The 21,696-nt window shown below is 41.2% G+C and overlaps 1 protein-coding gene across 6 annotated transcripts in view; it reads right to left on the reverse strand.

Annotated features, from left to right (window-relative positions):
- CNKSR2 (connector enhancer of kinase suppressor of Ras 2) overlaps positions 1–21,696 on the reverse strand; it is a 218,212-nt gene that overhangs the window by 10,030 nt on the left and 186,486 nt on the right. The window contains exon 21 of one of the 6 annotated variants that reach the window (XM_065071362.1): positions 4,506–7,698. The exons of the other annotated variants lie outside the window; for them this stretch is intronic. Coding sequence (XP_064927434.1) covers positions 7,694–7,698 — 5 coding nt within the window. The 3' untranslated portion in view covers positions 4,506–7,693. Of the gene's footprint in view, positions 1–4,505; positions 7,699–21,696 lie in introns of those variants that run through there. 6 annotated transcript variants of the gene reach the window in all.

Below are 21,696 nucleotides of genomic sequence, written 5' to 3' on the forward strand. Positions count from 1 at the left end.
TGTGTCTTCAAGTGAATTCAAAGCCATTTGCATCAAATTCAGGAAATAAAAAATAAATCAGTCTAGTAAATGGTATGTTATTACTTTTCATTGTTCTGTTTTCCACAAGGAAGATTTTCTGAACTTTTTGTACTCTGCCCTCACATCTTAAAATGCCATAAATATTTGTACCTACTTTTACATTTTCTCAGGAGAGGAAGATGGAAGTTGTGGCTGGGTGGGTGAAACTCAAAGAGGTCAGGAATGGTTTGGGTTGTTGGCATTCAGGCAAAACTGGTGGGATTTCTTAGACTGTGCTGTCATTTGTTGTTGAAAAGATCCTGCCCTCAGCTCCACAATGTACTAAGCGTAACCACCTCTGAGCTCCATTGGGGTATCCATATTTCCATTGTTTCCCTCTTATAAACCAAGATTCTAAGAGCAATAAATAGGAATATGAGGCACTTGAGTGAAAAGTGACCAGAGAGAAACAGTTAACATTGGTATTTACATTGATCAAGAGACGATCGGTCCATGTAAACTGATGATTCAGGAACATAATACTGAATTAGGGACATGCGAATGGTCATTGTTGCTACCCAGCTCACTCTCTGGATCTAGGCACACATTCCTCATAAATCTGCTCTAAATATATGGAATAATCCCTACCAATTTTCAGTGGAGGTCCCTACACTTCCGTGACTCACTTTGCCTGTAAGAGCTCCAGCCACTGGAAGCTTGCATGGTTTTCCTCCTTCAGTGAGATACCAGAGGAACCAGTGATTGCACTGGGGACTGTAAGTGGACATAACTGCCCATGCAAGGATAGTATAACACAGTTAATAATAAATTTTGCCACTCTCTGTGCTGACAAGGTCAGATTTTTCAAGGGTTGAAGCTCTCCTTTGAGACCCCTTTGTGCTTTGCTAGTGCCTCCTAATGCCACCCAGGCTCATGCTGTCACCTTCAGGCTCCTCATCCTGACTGATAGACACCGCTGCTGCCCTGATGGCATTCTTCATTTTTCTGCTATCTTCTTTGCTGCTTGCTACCTTTACAGCTTAGCGATGTGCTTTCCTTCGCCCTGCAACTCCTCCCATGCACGCCCACTCCTCTACTTGCCCTGCATTTGAACAAAATAACCACCCTCTGCGAATCCTGAGTAAGCTGAGCTGTTGCAAAGTCTGTGACAGGCAGTGAACAAGGCACAAAGAGTCAGACTGAAATCCCCCAGCTCCACTGAAATGTAAGTGCCCCTCCTTTTAGTAAGCTTGCTTTCTCTGGCAGAGGAATTAGCTCAGCTCAGCTTTCTCAGGATCTTAAGGAAGCAATTTTGTTAGAATACATCACTAATTACATTATGAAACAGCTGCCATATGTTATTCTCCCCCTACAAATTCCAAAGATTTGCTTCCAATTTGAGAGTTACACTATCCTGCTTCACCATTCACACAGGAGAGGCACCTACCTGAAGCCTCCCAGAGACTTTCTGTGAGTGTCAGTAAATGCTCCAGCAAAACAGAGAGCATCCCTGGCCTCTGGGAAAAAGTCTCAAGGTGGATGAAACAGGCCCTGATGCACAAATCTCTGGGTGTGTATTTTTTTTTTTTTTGCTTTGCTTTCTTGACCCTGATGCATCTATTTTGGGAACAGAAAAGCTTGTCTCCTAACTAATCGGTGATATAATCCCAGGACTGACAAAGTGTTTTGTGATCTTCCTACACCACAGCACATAGGCTGCGCTGTGTCTAATGAACAAGTCTATCAACACCTGCCTGGTCCTGCAGTGGTTTCACTGGTAGGGAGTGGAGAGGAGATGGACACCTGCTGATCCCTTGAGGAGGGGAGGTCTCCCTCGGCAAGCTCCTGAGCCCCAGCCCTGTCTATCTGTCGGCCCAAGCGTGCCCATGAGCAGGCAGGGCATGTACCACAGCCTGGCTGGGCTTGGGGCAAACAGTTCAGAGAAAGACAGGAGGGATCTCCCTGTATTTAAGGTGGGAAAGGAAAAGGATGGAAGGAGAGTGGATGTGAGGTTTAGCTGTGCTGGAGGAGAGGAGAGAAAAGAAATCCTCCAAAGTAGTTGTTGGTTTCTCAGTGTGAGGCTTAAATCCAACTTTGCTGCTGTTCAGGTTAACAAACTGCACAAACTGCACAAGAGGGAGGCATGTCCAAATGCTTATGATGCAAAGAAACAGGAATTACAGTCATTTTTTACACTATTTGGGTGGATGGCAGGCAGGCTAAGCTAGCTATTTCCTTTCTCTCCAGACTATAAACTCAAAGGAACAAAATGGTGAAACCAAAGGAAGATAGTTTTACAAGGAGACAGTGTCTGCACAGCTGTGTGCTGTGTATGAGGTCATCTCTGCACAGGTACGAGCCATGGTGAAATGGAAAATCAGCTCCTGGCAGGAGAAGGCTACAGAAAACACATCTCTGATTACTGAGAAAAGGAGGAAGCAACACAGTGTTTAAGCCTGGCACGACACAGCAGGCAGGAGGTGCAATAACAGGTCTATGTGGAAGCTCCGGGTAATAAGGAGCAGATTTCCCTGTCAAATAGACACAAACAGAAACCTGTGTCATTTCTTACTCCATGTTATGGCAAACTCAAGGTCTGACTGGGTGTGCGAGCATGCCTATGCATCTCTCTATATATACGTATGCATATAAATATACACACATATATATTAATGAGAGTTCCATGAATGAAGAAAAGTTTAAGGGAAGCTTGAGAAAAGCTGAGGGATTCTTGTGCAGTGCCTTTGCAGGTCTTCTGTTTTTCTCTCCCTTAGCCTGCCCTTTTTGATTTGTGTAATCCTCCATCCTTTCTGACCCCGTGTATCGGAAAGTGCAGGATTTCCCCCAAAGTCTTCAGTCAAGGAAGTGAGGAGCAGTGTATAAGAACAAGCTTTGACACTAATGTTTAGTGAAACATTAGTGGCTGGAGGATCAGAGAACGAGTATTAAGTTTGCATTTCATACTATTCTTTCCTCTAAAGAGGAAGTATTTCTGAGTTATTGGGATAGTGGTACATGGTTACTATTCTCTCCTGTTATGTAAATCTGCTGGCAAAAAAGATATTCCCTAGAGATGGTGTTCACTGAAAGCACCAACAAAACAGAGCTCTTCAATATGCTGAAGTTTTCCACTCAATGGTATGGGGCTGACTCTCCTCTCATGTGCATGAGCACAAATTGGTTTCTTGAAATAAAGCGAACTGTGCAGCCACATGGAAAACTCATCTCCCATAGGACAGATTTCTGAAGATATTTTAGGCATTCTCCACTACAACCAAGTTCAATCAGTAGCAGTGAGGTACCATGACTGCTTTTAAAACATCTGACCCTAGCCTTTGTAAGGCCTGAACGATGCTAAACCTTTGCTGTGGCACCAAAGGTCTAATTCTTTATATGAAATACTTATAGCACTAGAGGTTTTCTTTTTGGATCAGTAGATCCCTGCAAATTTATTTTCTTCTGAGGTCACCTTTCTGGTGTAATTTGAATGACCAGCTGCCTACACTTTGTCACAGCCTTGCAAGCCACCACTGCCCTGCAGAGCGCAGCTGGTGAGCTGGTAGGCTGAAGCGTGTTCAACCTCCACAGGACACTTGAGCTGGTCTTACTAGAAGTCTCACACCCACGTCAGTCACGTCTCTTCAGCTTCCCACACAACTGGAATCGCTTATTAAAACCAGCCAACGCTAAACTCAACATTAGAAAAAAATCAGTCCTTGAGGTTTCTCCCTGCAGACCTGCATTGTTGCGCTGACAGTAACATTTTGGCATTTTCAACATCCACTTAGCAATGAAGTACAGGTGCCAGCAAATGAGTTAATATGTTAGTGAGAAGGGAAAACACAGACAGAGGGAATAATTAGCTCACTCTGCTCGTGTTGCCTCTGGACAGCTCTTAGACACCTCAAATGGGCATCGGGAGAAACTCCTCACTTGCTCCCAGCCCTGCTGTTTCATGAGGTTACATTAGTGGGCTGTGATTTCAGAGATGGCGTAAGATTGAAGATGAAATAACTCCAAAGCTTCCCAAAGTAACAGGGAACTCTGATCAGTGGCAGAACTTTTTGGCAGCAGTGTTCTAATTGCATCCTTTGCTATTTGGACACGGTACGCTACTCATTAAAAGTTGCCTATGAAGGCATCAGTTTAACCTTCATCTGCTGAACAGATTTTAGTGACTCTTTGGGAGAATATTAACATGATGAAATAAGATATCCTGACATTTTTCTGTGCCACATATCAGCGTAAGTGCTGTTCAATTCTACCACAAGCTACCAATGTTGAAGTGAAATAAACAGAACAATTACATTTTGATAGTATGCTTCCCCTCAGTCCCGTGGTTCAGAAACAATGAGAAACTTGTCGTACTCATGAGGTATGCTGGGAGCTGAAGCAAACTGGGTAAACTGCTATATATGTGGGGATGTTGTGATTTTTAAACCGGATGAGGAAGCCCCTACAGATACATCTCACAAGCAATATATGGAAGCAATTATTCCTTCAGGTTTATTTATTTTTTTTTTTTTTTTTTCCCACAAATCTAAGCTGCTAGAGCACATGAATTTGTGCAAGGTTAAGTGACAAATGATATGGACTCAGCGACATTACTCACCAGTCAGAATCAAGCCACAGTCACTCTTGTGCAATAGCCATGCCTGTCAAGGTTTAAGGGCTTGATACATGAAAGCAAGCCTGAAGGGAAGGAGTGGGTGTTACTGGTGAACAACATCCACCAAGAAAATAAACTTCAGGCTACATCCCAAGTTTGCTTATTTATATGAAAATGTAACACTGAGAGTGAAATTTTTGAAAGCACTTGCATCACTTAGGAATTGCAATCCTACTTTCAACATGAAAGAAACATGGCAAATTAGTGTGGGCGGGGGGCAGATTATTTTAATAGCTGGCTCAGTTACCTCTGTAGTGCACTGCAGTCTCTTGGGGAAGCACCTCCTGGGGCATTTAGGAAAGGGGCCTGAAATACTTCTGAAAACATTGTCCCAGAAGATATCTTATTTATTCAGATTTATTATTGCATTTATAATTGCACATGTTATGATAGCTGCACTGACTAGATTCCAGACTAATTAATCTGCACCCTGATTTACATGTTATTTAAGTGGGAAACGACACTGGCAAATCTTAAGCACTCCCTGTCAGCTGCTGAATGCCCATCACGCCACCACGGTCTGTAGGCACCGCACAGAGTTCAAAGTACCTTTGAGAGCAAAAGTTATTACCGTGACAAGAGAAATGCAACACCATGCGGCTTTTCTAGACAGTACTCATGTCATCAGATGTCACAATGAACTTGTGAACACATCTGCACCTCAACGTAAAGCTCGCTCTCAAAACCGGCACGAGAGTCGTCACAGGAGAAAGGTCTGTTTCCCGTCCATTGGGCAGAATGTGTTTGCACACAAAAGGAACAAGAGAAAGGAAATGAACATCAGCCCTTACAGATGATGGTTACGCAAAGGCAAAACTGAAAATTTGCTGGCTTATTTCCTTTATTAAGCCCAAAATGACACCTTCAAAAAATCCTGACTTCATAAATAAATCAAGTGCCTTCATTAAAGAAACATTTACTGCCATTTTCTATACTTTATTTTAAGGCATACAGAAAAATATTTAACAAATGTGTATGCAATTAAATGCCGGGGACTGCTAATTACAGCCCTTCTGAATGCCTCTGCAAAACAAAGATACTCAATACAGTATGTTAGAAAGGGTGGGGAAAAGAAAGAGAGGAAGCTGAAGACAATCTAATTCATTTTAGCACAGATATATGTTGGCCTTTGGCTACAAGCAGAGAACAAGCCATCAGCGTAACCCCAAATGGCAACCAAAGGACATTTTAGAGTCACATCTTTGCTTCTGCTTCTCTAATTCATTTCCAAGACATTTCACCTCTAACTAATTACGGAATTTAATGACAGAATGTAAAGGACTGTCTGGGGTTGCAGGCCATTCCAACAAGGCTTTAATGACATATCCTTCAGGTTGCACAGTCTTTGTGTACTTAGCAGTGATTGATCGGCCCTGGCAGAGGCAGGTATTTCAAAGGCAACCTTATACAAAAAATAAATTCTGCCTTTGCCAAGTGTTGGAAAGAGCACTAAATTAAATTTAAAAATCAATTCCTACAGACAAGAGAGTCGTAAAAACTCAGTGGGTTTGTCTATTTGGCCAACAGGCAAAAAATTTGTGACAGTACAGTTTTGTAATTAATAATAGCAATACAGTGTATGTTTTTGATTGGAAAAAATTAAAGATGCCAAAACAACATTGCTAAATATTTAGGCTGATTTGTGACAGTCCCATTGAGCAGAAACACAAAACATGCATTTTGATGAATTTCCAACTAGTGTATGTCATACTACACTTTTTATTTTTCAAAAAAGAATATTAAAACTATTATAAGCTTTGTCATCTGCTGTAAGGCAGAATGATGTAATTTTATTCACTGCACATTTCCTGTTTGTGAGGCAAAAAAGCATAATTTACTTCTTATAAAAGGGAAATATATATAACTATATATATATAATTTTATTGGTATTAACATAATGCAATACCATACATTGAGCAAACAGAAAGAAAACATTTCAAAATACATTTTTTTAAAAGTATCTCCCCGTAAGATAGTATGAAATACCAAATAATTAGCATTAACATTATTACAATACACCCTTAGCCAAATATATTAAGGAAAATCCACATTCTAACCACAGAGAGAGAGGCAAACATCAACCCAGAGGGGACCCAGAACATAATGATAAATACAATATCTGAATCTACTTTGAGTGACATCCAGACAAATACTGGCCCCAAAACAGCCCCCTGGAGTCTGGGTGTTATACAGAGAATACTTTGTGCCTGCTTGGCCAGGCAGCATCACTCACATGTTTAAGTCCTAGAAGATAAAGAGGAACTGAAGAGTTTATCTGCAGAGTCTAATAAATCTCAGCGTGAGGCATCTTCTCCGTCATTATCCAAACCAGTGTCAGTGTACCCTCTGGTAATTCATTACAAATCATTAGATAAACGGAAGTCTCTGAAAGGTCTGTACATACCTCCACTTGACAGAATACACTTAGTTTAGCATGACACTGCAAGGTGACTTCCTTCACTAATGTGAAGTACGCTTAAATGACACAGGTCTGGTTGGCCTGAATGGGTTCACTGGAGTTCAGTACAAGCAACAGGATTTTACAGTTACCACGGCTGAATCCCTCTTTAATTCCTCGAGGTCTGCAGAACAAAACTGAGTGACATCAAAGCCCTTCCCTGCCAAGACCCTCTTCCCCTTCCGTTCTCCCGTGCGGGGGGCAGTATTTTCTGCAAATGTGCTCCGTGTAGACTGGATCTGACCTTGTGCCTAGTCCCATTGTGGAAAGGGTGCATTCTTCAAAAGACTGGCCATGCCCTTTGACACCTTCCTGGAAGCCTCATATCCAGGCATGTGGTTGTCTATGCTTTAACAGGTCTGTTCTCTGTTACAAACATCAGTTATTCAAGAAGAACTGACTTTCTGAACGGAGGCCATTAAGTTGCTTGCAAGAGGCTGAAGTTGAGTCTCCGTCGTGTCAATTCTCTAATGATAAGTTTATCAACCTTTGAGTCCAATCGGTTCAGTGCCAAGAGAAGTAGATCCCATTTGACATGGAGAGGTGCTATCAACTCTCGCAGTGTATTAGCCTAATACGATAAAGCAGTGATACAATATGGTGAAAGAACTGTGATGTGCCATTATTTCCATATCATATTAGTATATCAGAAATACTGTCATGCAAACAAGAGCAAATAGCAAATCTGGCATACAGTAGCAGCACTACAGAGCTTTTCTAATCTGCATGCAGCTATGCTCATGAGGACAGAGACATGGCACTGTTCTGCTGTTAGACACTGCTCCATCCCTGATGCAGAAAAGGTATTTAGGGCAGAAAGGTATGTATTGTATCTTTGTGGATATGCTTAAAAAAAAGAGCAGAACAAAGACCAATTAAAAAAAACCAAACCAAACCAAACAATACAATAAAACAAGAGAACAATACACAGCCTAACCAACTTGGGTTGCTCTCCTCCGTGTTTAGAAGACATTAGCTCATTTGGAAGCACTGGAAAAGGGTCACATGAATGAGGACAAAGGAAGCAAAAAATGTGCCCCAAATCCACCAAACGTGCTACAAACACAGAAAAATATCCTGTTGGCAACTCATGCATGAACTAGAAAAAGAAGCGGCACAACACACTCTGGCTCTTTTCCTTGTCCTAGCTGACAATCCAGCTTTGGGCAACGTTGGGCAAAGGATAAGATAGGGAGCTGGGAAATCATGTGATTTTGAAACCACACTGACACTACATACATTCAAAAGCTAGGGCTTGAGAACCTGAGGATCTTTGTGGGCCTGAGTTAGCAAAGAAAAGAGAGAAGAGGTGGAATAAACAGCATACAGCTAAGTTGTTTACTCAGGGGCTCTGTGTGGATATGCAGTCACTGCACAGAGGGCAGCTTCAAAAGCCCAGCTGCTCTCAGTACGTACCCTGTTCTATTGTCTACTGCGCTTACTTGTAATAAAATATGGAAATTTCCATGGATCTTGAAATCCATTATAGTTTTAGATCCCACATATGAAAAGCTGGGGGATATTTTGTTCTTAAAAAACAAACACTTTGGGAAAGAGTTCAACTGTGCAGAATAGAAAGTTGCACAAATTAAATCCAATTTAACTGGTGAGACTTGTTTATCCTTGTTAAAGAGATTTCCTTTTTCATCCTGTCCTTTGGAAAAAAAAAAAAAAAAAAGGAAATATCAAGCATTGCCTTTTTTACTCTCGACTATATCACAAAAGGTCTGGAAAGCAGAAAAGAAACGTCTCAGTGACAGAAGGCACAAGGTGGAAAAAATCCCAGATGGAAACATTGGTGCCATTTACTCCACCCACGGCAGCAACTGGAAAATGAGTTTCCAGAGAGGCAGAGAGTGAGCAATGCTATATGGAACTCAAACCCTGTTCAACCTCTCCTCCAGTGCTGAGGCTTCCCAGGGACTCTGTGCATCGACTGGGAGAGGAGGAAGAACAGAGGAAAACAGTTTATATAACTATGTCCTAAGTATAACAGTTGAGATAAATTTTTACATAACTTATTGTTTCAAATAAGGAATGCTTAATTCTACAACCAAAATGTGACAAAAAACCCCACTAAACAAACAAAAAACCCCACAAAAACCAAAACAACAACAAAAAAACACAAAACAAAAACAAAACCAAAAAAACACCGCCAAAGCAAACCAAACAACCAAAACAACAACCAAACACAAAAAAGAAACAAAACACCCTCCCCTGTCCGCCTCCCCCAAAAAATTCCGACCCCCAAACCCCTGAGAAACAAAAGGCCAAACCAGCACATTTCAGGATTCAGTGGGTTGAGGGAAGGGAGACTTTGGTAGATGGCAAAAGGGAATGGTTTGCACATTTCATCATGTTTTATTCTACAAACAGTCACAGCATTTAAAATAAGAGTCTTGGATTTGTTTGGAAAAACATGCTAAGTGAAAGAGGATACTTCTGTCTCACATGCATCACTTCTGCAGCTTCAGGAGATCCTGTTGTCTCATGGATGTTGCTCATATAACTTTATCTCTAAACATTCGGGATGTTTGGTTTCAGAGGTGAGGCTTTGAGGAAAGAAATTTTCCTTTTCATGAAACAAAGTGGCTATGAATTAAAGGAGGGTTATTGAAGGCAGGGCAAATGTGTTGCCTAGGGCATGTCTATACCCTGCTCTATATATTTACACCCTGAGGCTGGCTGGGACGTGTCCTCTGTGTCTACTGAAAAATTGTGTTTCCTTCAACAGATGGCGGGACAGGACTTTATTATGTGCCTAAAATCCAACTCAACAGGTGACTATTTCTGAAAGAAACTGCTAAGAAGACACATTTTCGAAAAGCCTACTTAGTAATATTGCTAAGGCCATTATAGGCCTATCACCAAACACTGGTAATTCTTCACTGTACCAGTTTGGATCAGTCATAACGTGCATGAACAGCCTTTCATTAGGACCTCTTAAGATAAGTGGCAGCATACACTGTCCTATTTATCTGACAGTGAATATAATTAACAGGCACACTTGAGGAGCTATTCTAAATAGATTTTCTTATTTACTATACCACTGTTACTGAGAGTAATTTCTTATTACAATATTTCCTATTAGTGTAGATACACATTAAGAGTTTAGAAATTCTGCTTTTTGGTTTTTCATGTTATAAAAACCACATTTTTCTTTCTGTATCACTAGCATTAGCAAAAGAATATAAGTAAACAATCTCCAGCACATGGTTCCCTTTCTCGATAAGTTTGGGGTTTTTTTTAAATATTTTTAAAGGATAACAAATACAAATAACAAAGAACAAATAATGTACTTTTGGATGGATACTTATTGACACTTTGACTTACAAAACTCATGAGACTTGCAAATACTTTGAAAAATAAACCAGCTGCCATTCATATACAAAATGAATACGACCCTATGAAAATAATGAAGTGAACTTACTGCATTTATCAACCAAATTACACTTGTGTTATGAGAAGAGCTTTACAGCAAATGACTTCCCCAGAGAGGTTACAGAAACAAAACTGCCTGCTATAAATCTGCACATATTTCTTCAGCTAATGTGGCCACATAAGATATGAGGTATCTTATGTCTGAGCAAACCTGTAGCAGTGAGGGGTATTTACCCATTGAAAGTGGTGGTGACAGAATGCATCAGGACTGGGATCAACTCACCAAGCAAGAGCAAATGGAAACTCCGCAGGCCTTCCTGGGCATTTTACCACAGTCACTTGAGAATACACTTTCTTATGAGTGTTCACATTACATATTTTACCTAAACACACTACAAGATGCCTTATTATTAAATGGTACATTTATGGTAAATTTGCTTTTCAGACAAGGGTTAGGTTGAATAATAGCAGGTTAAGAAACTTACTTTTGAAATAAGTACTGAGGTTTTTATAAATTTCAGACTTTCCATCTATAGTGACAATCAGTATAACTGTAACCGCCTTCTGAATCTCTGTCCTTTGATAGAATCATTGAATCATTTTGGTTGGAAAAGACCTTTAAGATCGTCGAGTCCAACCATTAACCTTGCACTTCCAAGTGCACCTCTAAACCACGTTTCCTTCATTTGTATCCCATTTTGTGTACATATTTCTACTTCTGTCTATGTATCTATGAGACATACAGAAGAACTTCAACTAGATGCTCTTCCTTATTATCTAGTCCAATAATGATGTATGTCTAGTTACGCATATTCCCCTAAAGGTAAATACTGCATGTGCTATCTGGCTGCTTCTGTTAGAAGTCCAGTGCCAGGTACACCTTCCTCCTTGCTAGGGAAACGGCTCGACACCATTTGACACAGAGTCCTCAGAAGGAATGCTGGCAGATCTACAAACTGTCCATTGGTCAATGGTGGGAAGCTCCTACTGTCTTCAGGACTGCCCAGGTCTCAGATAGATGCCATGCAAAGATGAAAAGGAGCTGGTAAAGAGCCTGGCAATGAGAGTGCCTGAAGAAAGAGGGTTTCAAAGACACATCCAGTGCAGCCCCCTGACACTATATTCCAAAGCAGCATCTCTACAAGTTATCCTGTAAGGACTGAGTTAGATGTGGATGAAGCAGCAGGAGTCACTCAGTACTCCTCTGGAGATTGAGTTACTGCAGTAAAGGGCACTAAATCAAACAATGACAATACGGGAACACGCTACCTATAAATAGCAAGTTCCAGCTTTTCCATCAGCACAGCATATGCTTTAGTGTCCTTCACGTCCTCACTGGGCTAAACACAGGAACACCAAGAGCACGAATGTTATATGAGAAAGCACCACAATGAGGAAGAGGTGCAGGGACAACAGATGGTGGTGTCTGAGCACATATAACCTCCAGTATCTGCTCCTCTGCAAGTGCTGTGCTTGACTCCATGAAAACAAGACACAAGGAAATTACAGGGCTCTGATCAGCAGGCATTTTTCCTCCCACTTACCACAGTATTTCTAAATGCATAAAGGTATCTTGGCTCTCCCAGTATGTACTACATATACTATAGCTATTGCTAAATAACCCTCTATCTATTCAACACTAAAAAACTATGTAACCTCCCATCCCAAACAAACAAGTAAGCAAGAACCTCACTAGAGTTACAAAAAACCAAAAACAAACAAAACCATAACAAACAAACAAACAAAAAACAAACAAAACAAAACCAAAACCCACCTGGAGAACTGAAAATTCATAGTTGAGGTTGTCTAATACACTCCAGCACCATACCACTAACATACTTATTAGTACACAGAACAACATTATTCTCTGAATCATCCTATCTTAAGCTGTGCACATATACACTGAATCGTACTGATCTCACCTCACGTGCAGGGAAGCCCCAGAAGCCTATAAACTCATGATGGTTTTCCCCAGACTCCTGCTTAGCCGTGCAAATGTTGTGCCCGACACCGCTCTGTCTCTTGGTGCCAACGCATCGCACGGTGTGTGCTGAGGTCACCTGCACTCAGAATGCTCTTACTGCTCCATGGAAGCCACCTCTGATAACAACAGCCATGGACTTGGAACCCTTCTTTCTGCACTACCTTCTGCTGAAGTAAGACATTACCCAACTATGTAAAGGAAAAAGTTTACATAAAGATCATGCATTTGCTTTACTAACATTGTTTCTCTAGCTGACAAAAAGCTTTGGTAATGCCACTAGAGCTCCTATATTATTTGCTCTTTGTTGATGGATCTTTTATTAATTGATGAGCTTCCAGCTTGCTTGACAAATAAGGATGATACCTGTATCTATAGCTAAACAACTGAGGAAGGAGCACCACCCACCCATAAGGACCCCATTTTTGTCTCCTCTTTGGTATACGGATTTTTTTTTTTTTTATGTAGCACATTAACTTATCAAGTCCCTCCATATTATATATGTCTCATGGTTATTCTTGTGCTGTACAGGTCCCTCTTTAATATCTGTAAAACTCTTTCCTTTAGCTCATTACTGGGGTCTTACTGGAGTGACAGATCACAGCTCCAAGATGGAGCAGCTTGAGTTGTGGCTCTGTCTGGAATCTGCAGTTATTTTTCCAGAGTAGTTTGTTTCATAACCATTGTAAACTAATACCATAGATTTGCTTGCAGACACAGGAGGCCCTCTAATTTGGGATATAAACAGTGAGGTTGGGTAAATCATGAAAAACATCCATTGTTATTTGTATAAAAAGAAAAACACACTTTGTTCTTTTGGATGGGAGAAAAAAGCACACAGTTGAATAACAACGGTCAGAAAAAAAAAGAAATTGGCTGATTTCTCATATTTTATATATGTTCAGAGGGCACAAAATGTAATCAGGACTTCAGTGTCCCATGGGGCAATTTATGAATTCTGAAAACTTTAAATTCCTGCATATTTGCACTCTAATTGCTGGGTTATACTGAAATTAAGCTATGTATGCTGATGGGACAAGCCTCACCCAGGAGAACTCTACATTATGTTCAAAAGACAAGCAGATGAGGCATACATCTAAAGGTGAGGTTCCTTTCCATCCAATTCTTAGTCCTGTCATAAGCTAAAATTAGCCAGGCTATGACTATTATGGTATATAAAGCTCAATTTAGTCTACCAAACCTCCTGTATCGTTTATACTGAACCACTTGAAAAGACATCTTTATTTCGTGACCATGAAGTAGCAGGAACTGTAGTTCCAGTTTGTTGTCCCATGAAAGAATGAGTTATAATACAGCACAAAACCGGGAGTTGTGTTTCCTGACTAATGCCTTGGACTTCAACCCTGGGGAAAAAAAAAAGGTAACGCACAAAGTTTTTGCATTTGTATCACCAAAGTTTTTAATAAGGAATATTTAAGGAGAATCGGTCCTATTATTATAGCAAGCTATTCTCAATATCACTTTTATTAGCAACATATTTCTGGAAACTTTTATACATTAACTCACTTGGGCTTTAAAAGCAAACAGGAATGTATGGAATTAATTATGACATGTCAAATTTAAATTCACACAAGTTTTTAACTTCAACCGGTAGAAAGCACTTGAGATAAAGGACACTTTGATACATCATCACATAACATAATTTCTCTTTCTGATGGTGCCTTCCATACTGACAACAAAAATATCGATGCACCGACAAAATCACTCGCGTGACTGCATAACACGTGGCCAGACTGTCATCTCCCCACTGCCTGCCTACATCCAAGGGCAGAGAATTGAGATGGTGCCCTCATCACGGCTGCTGACAATGGCAGCAGCTTTCCATCCTTGCCAAGGATCTCATCTGAATGACTCAATAAAACAGACAGAACACATAAACATTTTAAGTTATTGGTATCAGACTATGTGGTTAAGGTGAAATGAACAGACTGAGCAAAAAGCGTCATCTTTGTGCCCTGTTCTGCTGAGGCTCTTCGGTGGCTTTTGCTAAAACATCTAATAAGAATAGTGTGAAAACCCACCCAGTTAGGGAAAGCTGCAAGGGCAGATTAATTATTATTATTAGGTATTTTAATCTAATCTGCAGCTCACTGGAGAAGCACACTATGTTATTACTTATCTGGAGAGGCCATTAAGTGAAATGTTGACAACTCCCCCTCACCGGCTGTGCTACATGTAACAAAGGGGTCCTCTTCTCTCTCCTCATGTGTTAGCACGTGTTTGATCTGTTAATCCAACTTGCCTTGTCTGCTCCCAGGCAAGTCATATGGTTCTACTCCAACTCTATTTTTGATTTAGTCAGGTCTCTTCCAGGCTCAAGGACGACCATATTTAGGAATACAAATACTTTCAGACCTCAAACCCCTTGCTCAGATCATGAAACTGAAATACACTGCACAAAATTAGCATATAAAGTAACTGATTGTAGAAACCTTGCTTCTAATTAAATTGATTTCCATAAAAATAAGGCATAAATAGCTTTTTCTGCTTTAAAACAATGATTCAGCTGCTTTCTCAGGTGTCTACAGTGTCCTGGAAGCCCACCAGACCAATACAGCAGTGAGCTGCTTGTTTTGCTGCAGTGAATTCATTACCTACTTGGGAATATAAAATGAAGAATTAATGATAAAATGTTTCACACCTGGTAGACAGTGAAAGCATACATCTTCATCTGGTGAATCTGAATTTTATTTTTTATGAGAATAATTATGTCTACATAAAAAGCTTGCACAGAAAGGTTTTATGTAAGGTATTCTGGCAAGCAGAACATTGCTCTGCTTTTTGCTTATAATTGCTTGTATATTTCTAACATGCAAGAGCTATTTTCAGAGGTGCTCCAAATTTTTCATAAAACATATATCCTAAGCCTATCATATGCCAAACAATTCAGTCGCCACTGTAAGAAGAGAAAATCAGAACTGGACAGGGATTTCATGAGGCTAAAGGCTCCTCTTAAAGGCTGAAAATGTCAGAAGTTCCCTAGTGTATTTCAACTTCAAAGATAGCAACAAACAACAAACTTTAAAGTATTTCAAATCTCTGAACATGCTACAGTGAGTATGATCTCTTTAATTGGACAGTATCTCTTCAAGCTTGCAAGAAAGTACTTCTATATACAATTTAGGAGGGGGAAAAACCAGCAAACTAATCTGTCATATCACCCTATGTGTTCAAACTCCTGGCTAAATACTAATTCAGAAAACCACAAGGCAGCTGTCTGGTGAAAGAAAAGGTAAAAGGCATTTGTCAGGCTGGTCAGGAAGCCCGGAGGATGCTTTGGATGACATGTCTGGGTTTCCCAGCCACATGATGCCCAGCCATCGAAGAGCCCTTAGCTCTGCTGCCCAGCCTTCCTCTGAAATCCAGGCACCTGTCAAAGGCCCTCTTGGTGACAGAGGACGTGGTGTGCCCAGCAGCTTTTAAGGGAAGATCCCAATCAAGTTCTTGGTGTGCTGGAGATAACTGGGAAGGAGTTATTCCTACACTGTCACTAATCCCTACAAGGTTTTTACCGTCCATGTTCTTTGTACAAAGGTAAAAAGACATTGGTGCCCAAATGAATTGCTTCTCATTAGCCTCCTCCTTCCTAGTTCATCCTCAAGCATCTCCTAAACACTAAAATGTTTCTGTCACACGCAGAATCATAGATTAGTTTGGGTTGGAAGGGACATCCAAAGCTCATCTAGTTCAACCTCCTGCAATGAGCAGGGACATCTTCAACTAGATCAGGTTGTTCAGAGCCCCGGTCCAGCCTGGCCTGGAATGCTTCCAGAGACGGTCATTGTATTTGATGAGGTGCAGTTTCCATAGTTCTGTATGATGCTATTGTTTCACAGAAGAAAGAATCCTGCATTGAAAAGATTGCAGCACCAATACCTGATTTGGGCACTGGTTCTCTTCTCCTGCACATCTGCCCCCTTCCCAATGCGGGAGGGCAGAGCCCTGCTCCTGCCTCAGTGTCCCATCCCATGGGGCTGAGGGCAACACTCTTGAGCTCTGGGGAGACCTGCTGTCCTTTGGAGTGATGCAGCAGCACACAGGGACAACCAGCATAGCCTCATCAGCACCCAGGTACCCATTTCCCTTTTCCTACAGCAGCACAAGTTCCTCTACCAGCACAAACCACCAGAGCAGCATTGGAGATGGGCACTTCTCAAAATATTTTGAAATGTTAAAAGTGTTCTTTTTCAGGAGAATGAAAACACAATTTCTGTGGCTTTCGGCTAGAACTGAAAGAATGATCTTAGGACGTGCATGACTACTTGCTAACTCTTGTTACCTCATCCAAGGTTTTAGGTCACAATTGGGGAAAAAAAGTTTTTCGCTTCCTCAAAGTTATCCATAACCGGAAAAAGAGAAGACTAATGAAATAAAGGAGAGTCCTTTCCCAAGGACTGCCCCAACTCTGGGAGCAGTTGGGTAGCAGGGGTACTGCTAGAGCAAGATGGCAGCTGAGCAGAATGAGCCCATCTCTTTGGCAAGGAAGAAGAGCAGGAGGAAGGCCGGTGTTGGGTGGGTGGGAGTACCCACGGCAGCTCTACCACTGACACTTGACCTTGGCTTTGCCATAGCAATCTGCTGGGAAGTGGGTGATGCATTTCAGACATCACTAGTATAAAAAAATACCCTTGATCTGGGTAATAGTATCAAGTGCTCAGGAGGGCTTGGCCTGCTCCACTGGCAGCCTCCAGGCGAGCAAGCGATGCTGGTGCCCTGGGCCGCCGAGCACTAGGCCCTGGGTCCTGCCCAGGGCAACAGAAAGGGTATTGAGAAGCTTGTTGAGGAAATCCTTATTGTCACCACAATCGGTGGCTGTTGTGTGCAAGGGAATCCTGCTTTGCAAAGGGGCTCAGGGAATGGGCTGAAACACCCTCTAATGCTGGAGGGAGGGCTACCCGTAGAAACAGTCTCCCTTGGGAACTGCTGGATAAGAGTGCTCTTCCTTCAGAACATGGTCAGCCAAAGGACACTTGTCCTGAGGAGTTTCTGCTCTCCAGACCAGTCGCATGGTCATTCCTCCCCTGGGCAAGCTCTGGCATGACCCAGAGCCACTCTGCAGTGGATACATGCCCAGCAACTCACGACTCACTCCTCCTTCATTTTGCTTAAGTGCTTTTCATCACTAAACAAAGAAAATAACAAAACCTCTACAGTCTGAAAAACACTGAATATCATGCAACTGAGCTCTGCTCTCATCCCACGATAGCAACCTCCCTCCTATTGAGTGATTTCTCAGGCTGCTCAGTTAGCTATGTCCTCTACTAATTTCTTTTGTAACTATGTTGTCTTTTTTAGTTTTCTTCTCCTCTGCAGTCTTGTATATGATAAAGCATTACACTTCTCTTTCATGCATCACTGACATCAAAACTACAACTTCTTGCACTAGCAGGTTTTGACTCAGAATTTGAGATGTGATATAGAACTATACAAATCAACATTTTGGACAATTTTTACTAAGCCCCTATCTGCTGTGCAGAATGGAAATGTTAGACTGCAAGACAAAACAGTAAAAAAAACAAGCTTACTGAGTTTCTAATTTTGCAAGGATTTGCTTTTTTCCGAGGAAAGTAAACATTCCTCTTAGAGAAGCTGTGTATCTGATGGCAATAAGCACACTAATTTTCCTGCATAACATCAGGACTTGCTATCAGTACAACCGGATATTCCAAAGAGGCTTTACAACATTAGACTTGTCACTGATGCTTTTGTAATTTGCAGTGACTCGAATTTATGTTCATCTTCCTCAATGTTTTATATTACAGAAATATAGGTGGACAGGTTCTGGAGAAATTATCCTGGTGCAACAACATGAAATTAGGCTATAAATTTATCTTTGGTCTGTTTCATATCTTTCATAACTAGTGTAAAAGAAGCACAGAAAACAAGATTGCTTTTAGAAAAGAGACTCAAGGAAAATAATTTCAAAATACACAGAGATCATACTACCTTTTATAGTGTCCTTGCTCTTATCTGATATATCAAAGATTTTACTGTGGTTACAGAGTAGCCACAAAGTTCAGTGTTTATTATATGATATATCTGTTCAACAACTCTGGAAAAATAACTTACTCAATTTAAGTTTTCTATGAGAAAGTACACGAGAAAATAGGAATGGGCAAGAATTTATCCGTTCTGATTACATAACAGTACGATAGGTAACATAACAGCACATCTGCTGGTGATGAAAAAAATGCTGGTGAGCATGATTTAAACAGTTCTCTCTGAACTATGAAACACAGCAAGAGTACGGTCAGCTCAAGCTGAAGGTTTTTAAAACAACCCCTTAGCAGGTGTGTGTTTGGAGGAATTCCAAACTGGAAATGCACAGTTACATGCCTAAGTGCAGACAACAATCTCCCCTGCTCAGCCTGGAACCACTACAACCATTATATTTGCTTTGGAAGAAGGAGACAGACATGAATAAAGCCCAGAAGGAACAGAGACAAAGATCTGGCTATATACTTTTTGTCACTAATAACAGTGCTAGCTATGGCAACTGCTAAAGATGAGCAAGAGCAGACTGAAGAAATGCAAAACATAAAAGGACAAAATAAAGAAACATACTCATGACTTTGTATTTTAAAATATCTACTCCATTTCAATATGGTACAAATGAGTAAGTCATCTGAAGAAAAAGTCTCATGAGAGGCCTCTGCTCATACTTATGGAAGACATGAGCTAAGGGGACACTATGAGAAGGTTTTGTTTGTCAAAAATAACCATAACCTCAGCTATTTGGGGCCCGAGATATTACAAGGTTTCCAACATAATCATGAGGTTATGCCAGATTCTCCTCTTTGGAGGACAACTTGGGCTGAGGAAATGTTTCTGTGGGCTGGCACGGTCTGCCCCACAGTGCACATGCCCCCAGTATAAAATATGTCCATTTGGCTCACTTGCCCAGCATGCTACATTGTAAAGTTCTGTGAAACAAAGGCAAAGGCAGCATGGGTGCATTTACAGGAGGTTATCCTGTATGAGAAATGTGTTACTATTTAAGAGCAGTTTTTCTAACTGGGGGAAAGATTTATAACGCTATCATCCTCACTTGTGGCACAGTACATTAAGGCTGATGGGATTTTCAGTTGAAAACCCAATCACAGCTCAAGGAAACTTGTTCTATAGCTTATCCTCACCATTACAGATTTATATCGTATTTCTAGTCTTCTGTCTTTTGCTTCCATCTCACCCCACTAGATTTTGTAGATTTTGCCATCTTTGGTGGACATCTCCTGGTGGGCAGCAGGATGACCATGAGCCAGCACTGTGCCCTTGTGGCCAGGAAGGCCAATGGCATCCTGGGGTGTATTAGAAGGGGGGTGGTTAGTAGATCGAGAGAGGTTCTCCTTCCCCTCTACTCTGCCCTGGTGAGACCACATCTGGAATATTGTGTCCAGTTCTGGGCCCCTCAGTTCAAGAAGGACAGGGAACTGCTGGAGAGAGTCCGGCACAGGGCAACGAAGATGATTAAGGGAGTGGAGCATCTCCTTATGAGGAAAGGCTGAGGGAGCTGGGTCTCTTTAGCTTGGCGGAGACTGAGAGGTGACCTTAGTAATGTTTACAGATATATAAAGAGTGAGTGTCAGGAGGATGAAGCCAGGCTCTTCTCGGTGACAACCAATGGTAAGACGAGGGGTAATGGGTTCAAACTTGAACACAAGAGGTTCCACTTAAATTTGAGAAGAAACTTCTCAGTGAGGGTATCAGAACACTGGAAGAGGTTGCCCAGGGGGGTTGCGGAGTCTCCTTCTCTGGAGACATTCAAAACCTGCCTGGACACATTCCTGTGTAGCCTCATCTAAGTGTTCCTGCTCTGGCAGGGGGATTGAACTAGATGATCTTTTGAGGTCCCTTCCAATCCCTAACATTCTGTGATTCTTTCCCTGCTACCCTAATGTTTCCTGTTCCCAACAAGCACTACAGATCACTACATCCTATAAAAAGTGTTTCCTTTTTTTTTAATGCAGGTAAATTAAGCCCACACCACCTTGGTGTGGTCTGCTTTCCATTCTTTACTCTTTAGTCATTGATTTACTCTCAGCAACCTCCTACTCCCCAACAACCCGGGGAGGTGTGATGCTCAGAAATGCAGACAGTCTGCTGGCAGCTGAGGCAGAAGTGCCACATCGAGGTGGAATATAAAATCTCACCCTTCCACTCCTGTTTTCCTTTCAGGAGAAACCCAAAGACTACAAGTGTCTCAGGGCTCCAAGGGCCAGTGCTGGTGGCTGGGGCCATCTGACCATGCCCTCAGCCTCTCACATTCAGCTTCCTTTGAAGTTCACGAATAATGAAATCCATCAAGGACCCACGTGTTGTTTTCAAAACTGACTGAAAAGTCTCATTTTTACTGCAAGTGACTTCTGTACTCTTGCTATAACTGCCACAATCTTGTTTAGCCACAACATGTACAAGCTTAGGAAATTGGCCTTTTGGGATGGAGGACAGCAAGAAGAAGGTGATTGACATTTTCGTATTTCATTAACTGTAAAAGCCACTTTCAAATTGTGACTCTACGTGGCAATAATTTTTTTCATTTTATGAAAACCCTGAAACTTCCTTCCACCTTCTACCAATAGTTAAAAAATAATTAAACCAAAAATTTCAGCCATCCTTTAGACAAGTAGTCCCAGGAAAATTAACACACATCCTATTTTCCTCTTCTCTCACTATGGAGACATTTTACAAATATTTTGTAGACTGCGCAAGACATTCATGGACTCAAATTTCTCAACTTCTTAGAGTTTGCACAGATGCAGAGACAGCCTATGTATGCCATAGGAATCATGATGGCCACTATAAGGCACCCACATCTGCAGGCAGAACTTGTGAATTGGACTGCAGAAAGTTCAAATGCATTGTGAGCAGAGAACTTAGAAAGCACTGGTTTATTAATGCAGAGTGTATTAATGTGTAAAGTACCTTTTTAAAAATTTTATTTTTATTCCTCACTATTGCCATTTCATAAACCATTATAAAAACTCTGATATTTTGACTTTCAATGTGCTGGTATAAAAAATTTATAGTATGGTTAAGTTATCCTAGTTCATTAATAAGTATTCCCAGCCCCCGTAAGAATCACACAAAACTTTCGAGGCTACATTAGGAAATATGACATTAAATACCAAGATCATACAATAGCACTGGACAAGGTAAGTGTAGTCCTCAGTGGCAAAAACATGTGCA

The sequence above is a fragment of the Columba livia genome, chromosome 1 (genome assembly GCF_036013475.1).
Source record: "Columba livia isolate bColLiv1 breed racing homer chromosome 1, bColLiv1.pat.W.v2, whole genome shotgun sequence".
Lineage (NCBI taxonomy): Eukaryota > Metazoa > Chordata > Aves > Columbiformes > Columbidae > Columba > Columba livia.